General features: G+C 42.9%; 1 protein-coding gene across 20 annotated transcripts in view; it reads right to left on the bottom strand.

Moving 5' to 3' along the window:
* The window catches only part of ACACB (acetyl-CoA carboxylase beta), a 70,245-nt gene that overhangs the window by 50,645 nt on the left and 2,139 nt on the right, over window positions 1-17,461 (bottom strand). For 3 of the 20 annotated variants that reach the window (XR_010592916.1, XR_010592915.1, XM_042852414.2), the window contains exons 1-2: window positions 11,030-11,674; window positions 4,070-4,659 (exon numbers count right to left, since the gene is read on the bottom strand). The exons of 1 other annotated variant lie outside the window; for it this stretch is intronic. Coding sequence is in view for 8 of the 19 variants with exons in the window: in XM_042852414.2 (XP_042708348.2) it covers window positions 4,070-4,659; window positions 11,030-11,074 (635 nt within the window). In the remaining 11 variants the exon portion in view is untranslated. Of the gene's footprint in view, window positions 1-937; window positions 1,063-4,069; window positions 4,720-5,211; window positions 5,336-11,029; window positions 11,678-17,461 lie in introns of those variants that run through there. 16 more of the 20 variants (XR_010592919.1, XM_042852421.2, XR_010592918.1 and 13 more) reach the window with 13 other exon arrangements.

Here is a 17,461-nt window from a genome sequence, read left to right as displayed (position 1 = left end):
AAGCACATAATCTGCGCATTACTGCAATAACGGCAGCACCGTCTAGTTTGTAAGCTGTTTTAATTGTCTCACGTTCCATCCATTCACTCAGCACCTCAAATGCCTCAGCGAGAGGCTCTTTAGAAACATAAGTTATTAATTAATATGTAACAGATCAGGGCCAAATCTGCAGCTCTTGCTCTTGAGTGTTTTGTCGAAGGGAGAGCTGTGGATTTGATTCCATTAACACCAGCACTTTTTCTCTCCAGATCGCAGGATAATTTACTAACACCATTTCACTCATCCTCATAACCCTGCCTGCAACTTAGATCTGCATCATCAGAAATGGAGGTACAGGAAGATGAAGTGAACCTGCCCAAGGTCATCACAGGCAGCTGGCGACAAAGCTGGGAATAGATCCTAGGAATTCCAGCTCCCTGGCCCAGCCACCAGGCCTCACACACCTTCTCCCACATTTGTAAATATAAACATTTTCATTCTGCTTTATGATTCTTCCACTCTCCTTCCTTTGCTGACGAAGGAAGGATAGCGATTGTTTCTCCAAGCAGTGGTAGCAGCAGGTAAAATTCTGCCTGGCCATCTCCATGGATAAGAGTGAGGAACACAGCCTGTCACCAAAGATCACACACAAAAGTAACATTTTGGGATCCCAGACCCTCACCTTGACACACAGGTGAAATAACAGCCTAACCTGAATGACTCCTTTCCTAGCAGTGACTTCTTTTTTTAAGCACATGACCCGGCAAGGTGCTGCAGTTCTTGGAGTCAACAGGAACGGAGGGTGCTCAGCACCTCACAGGATCAGACCCCAAGTTTCACCAAACAGTCAAACAGTGTGATCACTTAAGGCGCATGCTCCCACTTTTGGGTCACACGCAGTTCACGAATGCTCACATCTGCATATTGTTATCATTTAGAGTTTTAAAAGCTCGCTTACCTCTAAAGGACACCAAGTAAAACAATTCAGCAGCTAAAGAGCAAGCAAACCCCACACAACCGCTATAATCTGCTGATCCAAGATGCAAGGAAAACAGCCCTTTGCTTCAAGGCTAGCTCAGCCCAGGTCACCTTATTGCTATTCCTTAAAGGGATACACTTCATTTATTAACAGCCAGTAGCCATTTCAACACACTCAGAACCCACACGTTTACAAAGTGAAAAAACGAAGCAACAGTGCTGACAGGTGGCCTTCATTTTACTCATTAGTGTCTGAGTAACGTCCCTCTCCCCAGCCCAAAACAGAGACAGTCAAATAATGTTGGAAATTTCTGAATTAAGTATTACTTTTGGTGTAGTCCAAAAACAGGGAATAACACGGTTAAGTTGCACAGTACAAGGCTGTATTTCTACTAGGGTTTAGAAGGGCAAAAGAGTTTAAATTAATCCTGCCCAGATCTCCCTAAGTGATTCTGCTAAGAAAGTGTAAAGGTCTCCGACCCCCGACAGTGCATTGCGAATTTATTTAGAATAATTATTGAAAATAGTTCCTTAAAATTCCATAATGCTCAGTTGGGACTAGACTTTCAGATAACATAGGCACAAAGCAATTAACACAACTGTATACCAATCTAAAAAAAAAAGTTAGGCACTGCAGGGGCAATTGGCTAACTAGCCACATTTGTGCATGTGTAATCCACACACCTTCTGGGTGTGGTGTTCTGTCCCATCTAGTGGCACGGAGACCACTTAGAGAGAGTTAAATGAGTCTGCTCTACAGCCTTACCTAAAAGCCATTTGGCTTTTAGCTCATGTGGTAGAGGATCATCCACTAAGCTCCAGAGATCCCAGGTTCGATCCTGCCCGCTGATGACCGGGGTCTGTCGGCATTACATATGCAAGCACAAGCAGTTGTAATTAACTGTGCACTCATTCTGTGTGCTTAAGGTGTCTGAAAATCATGCCCATAGGTCAGCCAAATAAAACTGTCGTTACTGAGCAAAACAAAAATACACCATACAGATAGATATGCGTCTGATGAAGTGGGCATTCACTCATGAAAGCTTATGCTCCAATACATCTGTTAGTCTATAAGGTGCCACAGCACTCTCTGTTGCTTTGCACCATACAGATATAAACTCTAAGGTAAGTGTAACATACATGATGATGATCCCCTGTATTAAATATGGTCTTATCCTCCCACCAGTGAGAAAAATTCTGCCCTTAGTTACCTCCATGCAAAGACATTAATGAGGGTAACTGAGGGCAGATTTTTGGCCCATGTGGAGACTATTGGCAGTGACAAGGTAGCAACATTTGCACAGACCAAAAGATGGCGTGCTTGAAGAGGGGAAAAAACAAAAACACAACAAGCATACAAGGAAAAAACAAAATGAAAGAGAAAGCAGGGGAGAAAAAAGTGGTCTGATTTTAACTTGAGTTACTATGTTTAAAGGGGCGCATCCAATGGACCAAAAAAAAAAAAAAAAAGCACATTTCCATCTGATATTTTTAAACAGTTACAATTAATATCTGTTATAACAACCTTGGAAAGAGATTAGGAGAAGAAAAAAAATCTATTTTTTGCAATGTTTCCTTTGTGCTTTTGACAGCACTTTGTGTATAGTCACTTTCTCTCTCTCCTTTGCATAGTCAGGGAGCACACACACACACACACACACACACAACTGTAAAACTACAAAGGTTGGCAGGGCAACTCAGGGTCAAGCTGATTTATCAATCACATCCCTCATCACAGTCCAAGGGTTAAAATACACCTTATATTATTTCTCTCATTTTAAGTTCCTCAATTCAGCTGAAATCTTTTCCTCTTGTCATGTAAGAGCAAGAACTAGGATGACCTCTCTAGTTGCTGCATCCAAGCTTCAACTCTCTAATCTCTCCTCAGACAAAAGTCACAAAGGTGCTCATTGGCAAGAGCAGGCTGACACTGGTGAAGTGTAGCTGCTTGGCTGTGGCACTGTTGGAGCACGAACCAGGCGCTTTCAGAACTGTTATGGCACTGTTCTGGAGAAAGCTCTCTGCACAGACACTGAACACAGTTCTTGGGGATACACCACCTCAAACAGCTGCACTGAGTTTATTATTGGATATCCATTTTGAAACCAAATCAACCACATACTGTGCATGGTGGCATTTAGGTCAAAGTAGAGATGGATACACCTCTACCCCGATATAACGGGACCCCATAGAACACGAATTCGGATATAACGTGGTAAAGCAGTGTTCCGGGGGGCAGGGCTGCGCACTCTGGTGGATCAAAACAAGTTCGATATAACGCGGTTTCACCTATAACACGGTAAGATTTTTTGGCTCCCAAGGACAGTGTTATATCGAGGTAGAGGGGTATGTGCATCAGGATCACAGCTAGGGAGCTCTTTAGATCAAGGATCCTGATCCAGGCCCATTTCTAATTCAAACAGGGGTATTAAATACTCCTCCAAACTCACCTGAAAGCCCCCTCAAAACCCCAGCTTATCATGAAGGGGATAATTTGGGCAGACTACACTCTGCAGTTCCATATTCCATTATTAATCCCCCAGCTGCCCAGTCCACTTAGTAATAGATTTAATGCACCAGCAAGTTGGACATTGCAATGCTGTAATATACATAAATAGCCTCTTGAAGTCAGCATAACCTTGCAAATCTGCACTAGTGACCAGGACAACTATTGGGAAGCACTGACAATTGCAAATTATTGAGTGAAGCCCCAATTCCGCAAAGCATAGCGTACGAGCTGCTGCGAAGCATAGCTCAGGTTTAGATTTAGCAGCGCTGGCTCTGCTTTTAAACCCTAGCTAAGATGTGGGCAGAGACTGCCTGGTGTTTGGGGGCAAAATTCTAAAATGCACAGACCAGCGAAGTGGGGATTAGCAAGGTTCTGCTCAAACTCCAGCACCCCAATCTTGTCAACGGAAAATAAAAAGTTTCCATTTAAAAACAGAATTTCATTAGAAGAAAAAGAGCAATTTTCAGTAAACCGGGAGTGGGGTGGGATTTAGGGGGTAATTTTAAATTTTATATACTGACTCCTACTTCTTACATTCCCCCTCACTTATTTATAAATAGCTTTGAGCAAAAGAAACTGGAAACAAATCTCAGGGCTCTTTACCTCATGGTTGTGGAAGAAGACGTTAGTGAAAAGGACTCAAAAGAGGAGGAGGAACCAACGCTCATCACGCTACTTCTGCTAGTGACTTTAAAGGATCCAGGTACCAGCTCATCATCAGACGAGTTATCTTCAAAAGAGCCCAGGACAAATTTTGCCATCGCTTGCCTTTTGAGCTGTACCTGAGTGCGTTCTATAAACTGCTCCTGCTTTTCCTTGGAGATGGACTTCTTTAGCTTCATCTGCTGCTTTGATGAAGGAAGCGGAACTTGAGATAAAGGCTCTGCTAAACTGTTTGCTGGAACATCTTGTGCCGGCTCTGACACGTCAGAGGAAGAAGGGATATTTGGAAGTTTGTGTTGCCAAAGCATACTTGCTGCTTGCTGAAAGGCATCCATGGACACTTGTCCAGAGGTCAGTGAAGTGTGGCCAGGCCCTGTGGACTGGGGTGGTGTTACAGCCCTCTCCTGCAGTTGGCATGTTGATCCTTTTGAAGGTTTCTCTTTGTTTTCAGAGGCTGCTGGCGGCTCAGGACTAGGTCTCTCAGTCTCTGACTTTAGCTGGTTAACGGGCTGAGAATTTGCCATTTTGGTCTAAATAAACCATAGCAAAATCAGACAGGACAACAGGGCCAGCAGTAACATTCAGAAACCCTAAAAGATGAAGAGATGCATATGTATAAAAGTCACGATCTAGTTCAGTTAACACTAACAGGCAGCAAGTGGACTGGGACTGACTCATTCTAACAGAGAAAGACTGGTTGGATTTGAAATGCTACCACAGGATCAAAACAACACCATAAAACTTCTGTGGTCACAGCAGATGTCAAGACGACCAGTATGTATCGTCCCAGAGCACTAGGAACTGTATTACAGCAATAAGGATTAGGAATCAGATCCCCCTTGCTCCAAAACCACGATTCTCTATTAGCTGTTTGTTAGTGGTGTATGTTAGATTAACAGAACGAAAGGCAGCCGCCAGCAGCCAGACCTTACAGACCTCCCTCCTATCCCCCCACTCCCGCCCACACAGATCCTGTGAAAAATAAACAACAGAAGCATAATGCTGGTTAAGAGATCTTCAGGTATATTTCTAACACCAAAGAACATTTAGTACCGAAAGCAGCCAGCTACTTTATCTTTTACCCAACAAAATCCTTCTGACAAATCTCTTTGCTTGGTCCTTCATTCAGCACTGCAATGTACTTACAGGCAATAGCTAAACTGAAGACACTGTTACGGCACAAGCTATTTTTACTTCCTAAAAACAGAACTTTGGCAAGAGCTGACTGGTACTATGCACTGAGCTTCCCCTAGATATGCCTAATAGGCTAATACAAGTCAACACCCTGGCTTTTTCCCACAGAAACGTGACAGTCTAATAAGTTTACGTGACTTATGGAAGTAGCAGATGTGCATTCACTTTGACATTAAATCCTAAGCCAACACCCCCAGTTTTGGGCTATTATGAAAGTCCATCTACAAGGACTTTGGTGTAGCCACATTTAGAAAGGGACACCGTCATCTTGGATGGGAAAAATATAAAATCACATTTCTCCCTAAAAACTGGGCGCCTTCTGGTCACTAGCACCATCCAAGAACACTGGAACTGAAAGACGTTAGCAGAAAAATTATTTCCCTCTAGGTTTTTTTAAGCTTGTTCATTTTGTGTACTTGACAGAATATTGTGCAAAGTCAATTTTCCCTGCAATGTCAGTTTCCTCTTAGCTGAAAAGATCCTTATAAACATCAGGGAAGAGATCGTAACTTAAAAGAAAAATCCAGGTTATATTATATAAAGAGTATGTGTCTACCAGAAGTAGATTTTTTTTTTAAAGTCAATTTGAAAAATGGCAAGGACCCAGGCATCCTTATAAGTGCACCACTGCTTCAGTCAATTTCCATCTCATTTGTAAAGTCCTCAGCCTGATTGCTCTACCCAGGCACAGAATGCAAGCACCAGCCTCCCATAGGATTGTGGTCCGGCTCTAGGCACCAGCAAACCAAGCACAATTTCAGAAGCGGCACTCTGGCCACCCTTTTTTTTTGCTTCAGCAGTTGTGCTCCTGGAGGGCTTTTTTTGTTGTTGTTGCTTGGGGCAGCAAAAAACCTAGAGCCGGCCCTGGAAACACCCACCAAGATACAAAACCTTATCATAGGTCTAGCCCATCTGCATGCAGACACAGACAACTGTGTGCACAAGACATACGGACAAGCGAGTTTCATGCCAACAACATTTATTTATTACAATTCCCTCCGCTACAAATCTCACATGCCAAGGATTCAGGCTGGGATGGAAGGGGAGGAGGTAAACTGAATATTCACTTTTCTGAAAAGCAGTTACAGTAGAACCTCAGAGTTATGGACTGACCGGTCAACCACACACCTCATTAGGAACCAGAAGTATGCAATCAGGCAACAGAGACTCCCTTCCCCCCCACCCCCCAAAAAAGATGCAAATACAGTACAGTCTCTGTTAAACATAAATTACTAAAAAAAAGGGGGGGGGGGGTTAAAAAAAGATTTGACAAGATAAGGAAACTATTTCTATGCTTGTTTTATTTAAATTAAGATGGTTAAAAGCAGCATTTTTCTTCTGCATAATATAGCTTTGAAACTTTACTATGTCAATGTTCAGTTGTAAATTTTTGAAAGGACAACCATAACATTTTGTTCAGAGTTACAAACATTTCAGAGTTAGGAACAATCTCCATTCCCGAGGTGTTCGTAACTCTCAGGTTCTCCTGTAATTCAAATAATTAAAAGACCGGGGGGAGTGGTGGGAAGGAGATCTCCCCCTCTCTTTTTAGAAGTTTTTCCCTTTCCTCCCCCTTCCCCGCTCCCTTTTCCTTGTTTACAATGTTTGTGCTGTGTTTCTGCCTGTTCACCCTGGGTAGGATGATCCCCATGGCTCAGGAGTGGCCGGGAAAGACCTTCACAATTTAAGGACTTCAGGGAAAGGTCCCAGCAGGTCCATGTGCAGAATTTATCAGTATCTTTTGCAAAACCCTCGTGACCTGGTATGAATAATCTGCTTCACATCTACAAATCCTACCTCAAGGGCCCCCACGAGGCAGCCTTGACTCCCAGCCTGTGATTCTCTATCACGAGCCACGCAGAGGCTCCACAGGCCCTTGGGGTGATCGGAAAGGATGAAATGTGTCCTATTTTATGCAAATGATTCAGCCCTGCAGCTTGTGGCATGTTACAAAGGTGCCCCTGGTGTTCTGACTGCATGTCGGAGGAAAGGGGAAGGCGCCTGCCTTTCTTCCATGCTTTGCCTACCTAGACTGAAAACTCTTTGGGGCAGACTGTCTCTATGTTTTTGTACAGCTAGCCACGCCTGTAATGATGTCACGGGACAATGGTCTCCCGCTGCTGTCTAATGTCAAAGACTTTATTACGCTGAGTGTTGGGGCAAAGCTGATGTGGTTTATTTTTAAAACAGGACACACCGATCCTGTGAAAATATTCTGTGACAGCCAATGACTGGTGCCTGGTAAACCGTGCTGTCTGACAAGTTAGCACACGAGGAAGGAACACAGTGTCTCATGGACATTACAGGGATGGGCTCAAAGCTCTCTAGTCCAGCAGGACGATTTATAGTAATTACCTATTAACAAGATCTGACCTGCAGGTTAGCATTGTTATTACTGTTACTATCTGTACTGTGGTAGCACCTGGATGCCCAGGTGAGATCAGAGCCCATTGGGCTGAGCAATGTACAAACACATGGAGAGAGACGGTCCCTGCCCCCAAAAGTTCACAAACCAAAAAGACAAGACAGACAAAGGGTGGGAAAGAAACCAGGGGCCCAGAGAGATGAAGTGACTTGCCCAGGGTCATACAGCAAGTCAGTGGTAGCTATGGGAAAAGAAGTTGCAGGCCAGGCCCAGCTCCGATCCACTGGACCTTGCTGTTGCTCATCCTCGCAATTTTTCATTCACAGATGAGAAGGCAATAGACAAGTGTTAATCCTGGAAATGCTTATTTCAATAGAACAGCAAGGCTCCACACAGACCTCACCACACGAAGGGACTAAAATCTGTACGTTAAAGTGCTTATTGTCAAGTTATTCTGTTGTGGAGTTTCTGGTAACATCCTCTAAAGCATTTGATGTTGCCCCTGGAGGAGACTAGACTCCTGACTAGATAAACTACTGCTCTGATCTGGGCAAGTAGGTTTTCTGTAAAGGGTAATCAAATTAAAATGGAAAAATTCAGACACAAAACCAGGGCCCTGCCAATCTCTGAAGGTTGCCGCCCCGGTCCGGGATCACTTTCACATACAATGCATGCAGACAACAGAATAAGGAATCACTGGATTTGCACCTCAAGACTAAGAAGTCCATTTCCTCATCCACATTAGGTAGGAAAAAGATCATACCCCACAAAATACACCAGAACCCAGCTAGCTCATGGTACGGTCCCCCACAGTCTCTTCAATTCTCCTCCTAAACCTGCCTGGCTTGGTTTCCTGCCTGTACTGAACTGATACCCATCTCTTCCCATGCAAACACACTCTTCTCTGTCTGCTGACACTAAATCCAAAAGAATTAAACATAAGAACAAGACACATGGCACACAAGTAGCACAAACAAAACCTCATGCCCTTACTTTATGTAAGCTTCATCCTTCATGTCCCCTTCCCTTTCCCCTGCTTTTTGATCTCTGCCCCCTGCTTTTCCCATGCCCAACTAAGGGCCCAATCCCATGAGGTGCTAAGCACCCTCAAACCCTACGGACGTCACTAAGGGAGGCAGGAGTTCAGCACCTCCCACGATGGAGCCGTCTTGAGGCGGGGTATCATCTCCAAAGCGCCAGGCCCACCAGAGGTGCTGCTGAAAAAGCAGCAATTCCCATGTTGTTTTACTTTTCAAAACTGAGCAGAAACAAACAGGAGTGAGGTCTGGGAGAAATGCAGGCCCTGGTCCTGTCAACACATGGGCACGTGCTCAACTCTACTCCGAGAGCTCTGAAGTGTAGGATTCCTCAGGGCACCATCCTGCCAGCCCTCCCGTTCAACGTGCGTATGGGGCGGGTAGGAGGCCTGGGGTGCAGTGTTGTCAGTAGGCTAATGACTCCCAGCTGTCTGTCTTGACCCCATCTGCAGGGGCACTGGAACAATTTAGATAGTGAAAGCCACCGAACAAAACTGTAACCCTACATGTGATGGGAGCCACGCATTCAGTTGCTATTATTACTTTAAGCCACAGGTGCTGCCGCATCCCCAGCACCTCTGCTTGTCTGACTTGGATGATGAAGTTCAGCACCTCAGCAAGCATCTACTTGAGACTGGGGCATGGATAAGGGCAAGCTGGCTGAAGCTCAACTCAGACAAGACGGAGTTGATGGTGGTGGGCTAGGGGAAGCAGCCAGAGGAGATGGCAGAGGTAATCTCAGTCCTTTGGACTGAGGGAGAGTGTCCATCATGAGTTACTAGGGTTCACTACTTTGGAGTGATTTTAGACCCCCACCTGCTGTTTGATGGCCATATCACAGCAGGAATCCAATCAGCTTTTTATCACCTGCATCTGGCTAGGAGGTTGTGACCTTTCCTTTTGGATACTGACCTTGCCACTGTCACCCATGCCTTTGTTACCTCAGGATTAGACTATTGCAATGCACTCTACACGGGGCTATGCAGCATCAGAATCATTTGGACAAGAAGTCAGTACAGAATACAGAGGCGTCTTACTGGGACCATGTGACACCCATGCTCCGGGATTAGCACTGGCTGCCCATCTGTCTCCAGATGGAGTTTAAGGTGTTGGTTATGACCTACAGAGCCCTAAATGGCATGGACAAACCTACCTGAGCGACCACCCCTCTCCCCAGGCCAGGTTGCCATAGCTATGGTCTGCAGTGTTGCTGGAGCCATGTTGGTCCCGAGATATTAGAGACACAAGGTGGGCGAGGTAATATCTTTTATTAGACCAGCTTCTGTTGGTGAGAGAGACAAGCTTTCGAGCTACACAGAACTCTTCTTCAGGGCTGGAAAAGGTACTCAGAGCATCACAGCTAAATACAAGGTGGAACAAATTGTTTTGCGTAAGTAGTTAACACATGTTGTAAGGGACCACTCACAGCTCTGGTTAGCAGGGGCACTTGAGCTGTATCTCTCTCATTCTAAAAGAGAAGGAGAAGTAGGTTGCCAGCTACCCTGTGAGGGCTCCAGGAATCTGGAACTTCTCCCCTACTTGGTCCAATGTAGCCCAAATTTGGTGAGCTTCTGCGCATGCTGGCTAAAGCCACCTGTTGGTTGTTTTTTGGAGAGGACAGAGGGCGTGCTGCTCCTCACAACAATGAAGGGGTGGAAAGGCATTTCTATACATGGTTGGCTAACTGAGTTCTTGCTGAAATCATTATTTTAATGGTGCTGGGATATTACTGGATTATTAATGATGTCTTACAGCACTTAGAGCCTTGGGGTCTTTTTATCTAAAGCTAAATAAATACCACGAGTAGTCTCATTATTTCAGTAGTAACAGTAAGCATGTGCACAAGCGTTTGCAGGATCTGGGCCTTAAGGGGCAGGAAACAAATGCACGCATTGTAACGGCTAAAATAGAATTACAATCAACAGCTGGAAAACATACAAATGCAACATTTAGGATGTCACTTTAAAAGTAAGCAGTTTTTATATTCAGACCTGAGCTTTCAAAACTCTAAATAGCATTTAAAACATTCAGTATTTGATCTTTAAACAGCTTTTGTAGGAGTTCAGAGTAACATAATCCATTTAAATAAGGTCATAATTTATATTGCTCAGTTTAGATCGAAGTAAGGCACATCCAGCCCCATTATCAGTTCTTCTTCATGGCCACAGGCTTCCAAGCAGACAGATACAACCCCCACTGGCAAACAATTGCATTACCCCCCTGCACAGAGCTGCTTCTATTTCCACATTAGCCATATTAATTTTTAATTAGCAATATTAGTTCCATTATAATTAAGCCACTTACCATCCTATCTGGTCTCTGGATCTTCACACATGCCCTTTGTTTCATGACCTCCACACTCTGCTTTCAGCATTACACAGCTCTTGAAGACTAAATATTTATTGTACCTTGTCAGGCTAGTGGACTAGAGGCTGAGCATCGGAGACTATTTGGCAGTGGTGACTGTGATGAACATAAATTTTAGATTATAACCAATCCCTGCTGTACAAAAGAATCTTATTAGCATTTAACCAATTGAAGAGCGTTAATAATTCTCTGGTAAGAATGACAGACAATGTTTCAATATATATATACTTAGGCACTCGCTATGTTTCCTAACACAAGTTTACCTTAATGGAGTCCCAATTTTCCATGGTTTGTTTAAAACTCAGAGCCATGCTAGATATATAAGTATCTCCAGAACTAGAATGATCTGAAAACATGCAACAGAAAACCCAAATTGCTTTCGTAATGCATGGCCCACATTGAACAGTCCGTCTAACCAAAGCCACATGCACAGAGAGGATTATTTCGGTAACCTTTCCATGGCTGCTGGTATTTCCAATCATCGGAGGCCTTAAGGGGTTAAAGACACCAAACGTCACCCACATTCTTTGCTTGGTTTCACATTTCATGGAGTTTCCCTAAATTAAATTTCTCATCTTATTTATGACATTGATATTAAATAAAATCCCTTCAGTCGTTCTGCTTGGGAAACTTTTATTGAAGCCAAGTTTAAAAAAAAAAAAAAAGCCAGCAATGACTCCACATCAAGCATGTGGAGAGCAGCTACAAGTTATTCTGTTGCATACCAAAATGGGATTAGATTTAGTGGGACAAAGGTCACTCAGTGATGCAAAATGAACAACTGTTTAATGCTGAGTTTGTTCAGCACAAACATTTTTTGTGTCAGCCTGCTATAAAATTATATAAAGAAATAAGGGGAAATTGATCCATTGTGGAAAGTTTTAATTAAAAACACACACACAATTGTCCTGAAAATAAGCAAAACAGGCACTGTGTATAAAATCATTTGTAGCTATTCTATGGCAGAGTACAGCAGAATTAAAGGCTGAAGATATCTAATTCTTTTAATGATTAACATTTAATCAAAATGATAAGACCAAGACCTATGTTTTGGTCTTATTTTTGTGTGTGTATATGGGTCTATTTACTATTGCTCCAAGAGAAGTCAGATCATGTCATGAACGGATTTCAATTTGGATTCTGCATCTAGACACCTAGAGTTATTGGTAGGTGTAGCATGTTAAAAAAAACAACATACATGTAGAAGGGCCACTTCCAGTAAACAAAAGGAGTTTCTTTTGCATGGCTATTAACCCAAGATTTTTCTGCCTTCATTTACTTAGAGCCCCAACACTGTCCAAGCCAAGAGCTCCCATCCAATTTTTGTTTTATAGATTAATTTATTTCACAATAAAAATGTATTTTATCAAAGCCCATAGTTCTGGGGGAGAAATCAGTTGGTTACTAATTGTGCAAGGCTTCTACACAAATATATATGCTACAATTTATAAAGCTAAAGTAGGTTTCCTATTCTTGGTACCAGCCCCTTATTTGTGGTTCCCAGTTCCTTGCCCAAAGGCCAAAATTATTTAAAAATACATCAATGTAGGATTAAATTTTTAGAAAATGTCACCAAATTAATGACTGAATGTGATAAAAAAATTAATTACAGATTACTTATTTATTAAATAATCAAATAAGGATATGAGTTTTGACTGGCTGCTTGTGAGAAAATAAGTTTTGGATCACCCCAAGCGACACATCCCTGTGACTGACAGACTGTTCTGAAGGTGCCAGGACATGCCACTCGCCAACCCGAAGCTTCGTTCCTGTGCAACATGTCACACCCCCATCCCAATTCCATATTGGGCATAGAGTTTGAATAAGGTGCTGGGTTTAGACAGACTGGAGGTGATTAAACAGGTCTCAGGCCACCCAAAGCCACACTCCTCCTTGACCACCAGACTGTTCTGAAGGAGTTGGGACATGTTAACTCCCCCACTCGAACCTTCATTCTTGAGCAATATGCTGCCACATGTCACACCCCCATCCCAATCAGGCAAAGGAGGAGTGTTTTGACTGACCTACTGACTGTGACAAAAGATGTCTCAGGTCATCCCAAGTGACATGTCTCCACAACCGCTGAATAAGTCCTTCCCCAAACCAAACCTGTGTTTCTGTACAATCGTCTGCCAAATGGCACACCCCCACCCACTTCCATTCTGAATAAGGAACCAGAGTTTGACAGTCAGACCATTCTGACCTAGCTGAGGCATGGAACTCCCTGACTTGAAACATTTTCTTTGCGAAAAACTGTAGCCCATGTGACGAGTCCTTCTCCCCCTCCAGATGCACAAACGCCCTTTAGCGGGGCAAAAGGAGCAGCGAACAGGAGAGGTTCAGAGGATGAAGCTGTGCATCCTATGCTTGCAGGGAGAGGGACTTAGCAAGTGTTACGTTGTTCCATCTGTTTGTTCTCCACAGAACGTTGTGTGGCTGGCTGTGCACCCCTGAACTGGCCAGCGGAGTCAGGTTTGTTTGTGTCTCAATGAGAGCCTTGTGGCTGGGACCCTTCGAACAGAACCAGTGTTTGAAGTCTCTAAGTGGTTATTCCCTCCCTGTTTCCAAGGAAGGGAGCTGAGCAGTGAGACTTGTATAGAAGTCAATTGCCAGGTCAACAGGAGTGGCAGACAAGTTGTTCCTGTTCTAGGTCCCTTTCTGCCGTACTCCTTCCTAGACAGTCTTTTCCCATTCTGTATGTGTGAAATTGATTTTTCCTTCCTAAGTGGAGCACTTTGCATTTGTCTTTGTTAGTGCTCCACTTAGGAAGGAAAAATCAATTTCACACATACAGAATGGGAAAAGACTGTCTAGGAAGGAGTACGGCAGAAAGGGATCTAGGGGTTATAGTGGACCACAAGCTAAATATGAGTCAACAGTGTGATGCTGTTGCAAAAAAAGCAAACATGATTTTGGGATTATTAACAGGTGTGTTGTGAGCAAGACACGAGAAGTCATTCTTCTGCTCTACTCTGCTCTGGTTAGGCCTCAGCTGGAGTATTGTGTCCAGTTCTGGGCGCCGCATTTTAAAAAAGATGTGGAGAAATTGGAAAGGGTCCAAAGAAGAGCAACAAGAATGATTAAAGGTCTTGAGAACATGACCTATGAAGGAAGGCTGAAAGAATTGGGTTTGTTTAGTTTGGAAAAGAGAAGACTGAGAGGGGACATGATAGCAGTTTACAGGTATCTAAAAGGGTGTCATAAGGAGGAGGGAGAAAACTTGTTCACCTTAGCCTCTAAGGATAGAACCAGAAACAATGGGTTTAAACTGCAGCAAGGGAGGTCTAGGTTGGACATTAGGAAAAAGTTCCTAACTGTCAGGGTGGTTAAACACTGGAACAAATTGCCTAGGGAGGTTGTGGAATCTCTGTCTCTGGAGATATTTAAGAGTAGGTTAGATAAATGTCTATCAGGGATGGTCTAGACAGTATTTGGTCCTGCCATGCGGGCAGGGGACTGGACTCGATGACCTCTCGAGGTCCCTTCCAGTCCTATAATCTATGAATCTATGAATCTAGGTATGGCTCTATACCAGAGGTAGCAACTAAATTTGTTAGTCTCTAAGGTGCCACAAGTACTCCTGTTCTTTTTGCGGATACAGACTAACACTAATATGGATGATGAAGGAACAACTGCTGCAACCTGCCTTGGATGTACTATGTTCTCCTTTCTGCTGGAAGACAGAATAGATTTCTAGCATAGAAAATGCAAGCTGGGGACCTTCCTGGAGAAGACGACGTGGTCTGGAAGCATGAGTTGCAACATTGTGCAGCGGCAAAGAAAACAAAGACTTGGACAACCAGATTTGGAAATCATGTTCACAGACACCACTTGGGAAGGGATCACCTATAAGGGAATTGGTGAGAGTACAAACCAAAGAAGTGGACAGGTAATTTGAGACCAAGAGGGGAAAGAGAGCCAGGAGACATTCAACTCAACTAGAAGAATCACAGAATCATAGAAATGTCAGGATGGAAGGGACTACTGCATCCACTTCTGGTGTTCACATTTTAAAAAAGGATGTTGAAAAATTGGAGAGGGCACAGAAAAGAGTCACACAAATGGTTCGAGGGCTGGAGGAAATGCCTTACAGTGACAGATTTACAGAGGTCAATCTGTGTAGCTTATCAAAAGGAAGATTTGATTAAAGTGTGTAAGTATCTTCATGTGGACCAAAGAGTGGGCACTAAAGGGCTTTTCATCTACCAGAGAAAGGCAGAACAAGAACCAATGGCTGGAAGCTGAAGCCAGACAAAGTCAAGTGAGAAATTAGGCACAAATCTTTAACAGTGAGGGTGATTAACCATTGAAACAGACCACCAAGAGGAGTGATGGATTCTTTGTCTCTTGATGTCTCCAAATCAAGAGTGAATGCCATTCTAGAAGAACAATGAGGAGTCCGGTGGCACCTTAAAGACAAACAGATTTATTTGGGCATAAACTTTCATGGGTAAAAAACTCCGCTTCTTCTCTTCTTTCGTGGGGGTTTTTACCCACGAAAGCTTATGCCCATATAAATCGGTTAGTCTTTAAGGTGCCACTGAACTCCTCGTTGTTTTTGTGGATACAGACTAACATGGCTACACCTCTGATACTTGGCATTCTAGAAAATATATTAGTCAAACATAAGCTGTTTTGAGCCAAGCAACAAGGGTAACTGGATGAAATTTGCTGGTGACATACAGGATGTCAGACTAGATGGTCCCCTCTGGCCTGAAAATCTCTCAGTCTATGAAACCCTGTTACTGGCCCTTTTGCACACACAACTTTGTCAAAGTTTACCTCTCCATGTGGAAGGTTTGTGCAGTAGTTGGTTGTGTACAGACCATAAAAACCTCCTTATGGAGAGGCAGACAGCACCACATTATGCAGCAATTCTGCAGAAATTTATGAAGAAACTTCCCTTCTGTGCAAAATAGGGCCTTAGCATGCAAATACTTCAGAATGCTTAAATATAGGTGTCACCGGTGATCAGCACCAACAACTGCTCAGTTAATTTTTTTTATTATAATAAATGACAACTTCTTTGCTTATTTTATAATTTCATAGTCAAAGTAAAAGTGCAATGGATCGCATCAATTGAGTACACATCATTTCATTAGTGGTGATCCCTGCATCTCTCTCATTACACTCACAATTCAGTCTCATAAGCGCAAGATTAAAAAATGTGCCCTTCAGCTGTCAGAGATTCTGTGCATGACAGCAAGTAAGCTGAAAAAAACCAAGACACGTTTTGGTGGAATCCCCTTAAAGCAGCGACCTGCCCCTTTTCAAATACCACTCACTGACTATTCCGACAAAAATGAAATGCCCCCAACCCCCGAAAAATCCTTCATCTGCCCTCTCTGTAGCTCTTTTTCATGCAACTTGAATATAATTAATATTTAAAATGTTTCAAATATTGCTTAGTTCAACAGAAATCATCAAAATTATTTGCATAAACAATAGAGTTTATTAAAGCAAAGTTGTTGAGATAACATACAACAGCAGGAAGCATTTTGTATGTTTCCACATGCTTAATGAAATTGGGGGCTAGTATTTCTATGATGGAATTAAAAAGGAAAGGTGGTAATATTCTAGCCACCGAAAGAGTTCTCCAAATTCTGTTAAAGTGCACTAAGACACATTGGTGTTGTACAAATCTCAGAGCAATACTAAAGACACTAGCGGGTTCAGTAACTGTACTATATAAGAATAGGGTAGTATTCATTTAAGTAGTTTGTGAGCACTCTAGTGGTACTCACAGTTTTCTAGGTTTTAGAAGCCATCAGAAACCACTCAGAGCAGCAGTGAGCATTCAACTAGGCCTTGTATTTTTGCATAGAGTTAATAAACATGATTATTTGGGAGTCAATGGTGCCCAAACAGTCTCCCCTTATTATTTTTGTTACATAATGAGCACAAGACACAACACTGACCATAAACCATGTGTTTATATCATCCAAAATTAAACTCGGTTCTATCAGTTTAGCCAGTTTTCCTGTCCTTAACTCACGTAACAGCAAACCAAAAGTTCCCATAGACTTCATTTGTAACGATCATACAATTTCTGTGAAAACATTACAGCTGGATTTGCAGCAAATTTGCCAAATATTGCTTTTGTTGTTTTTTTACATGCATATTGCATATGTTCATTGTTAGTTAAGACACTGAAGTGGGCTTCCCACGAAAGCTTATGCTCAAATAAATTTGTTAGTCTCTAAGGTGCCACAAGTACTCCTGTTCTTTTTGCGGATACAGACGAACACGGCTGCTACTCTGAAAAAAATAAAAATTGGGGTAATACATTTGTTAGACCAGAAATAAAAGTTTTCCTCTGGGAGTGGCATATCTCCAGCTCTTCATAACAAAATAACAGTCGTAGGGAGT

This window comes from Chrysemys picta, chromosome 15 (genome assembly GCF_011386835.1).
Source record: "Chrysemys picta bellii isolate R12L10 chromosome 15, ASM1138683v2, whole genome shotgun sequence".
NCBI classification, from domain to species: Eukaryota; Metazoa; Chordata; order Testudines; family Emydidae; genus Chrysemys; species Chrysemys picta.
The sequence above is the reverse complement of the archived record's forward strand: the minus strand, read 5'-3'. Positions and strand labels throughout refer to the sequence as shown.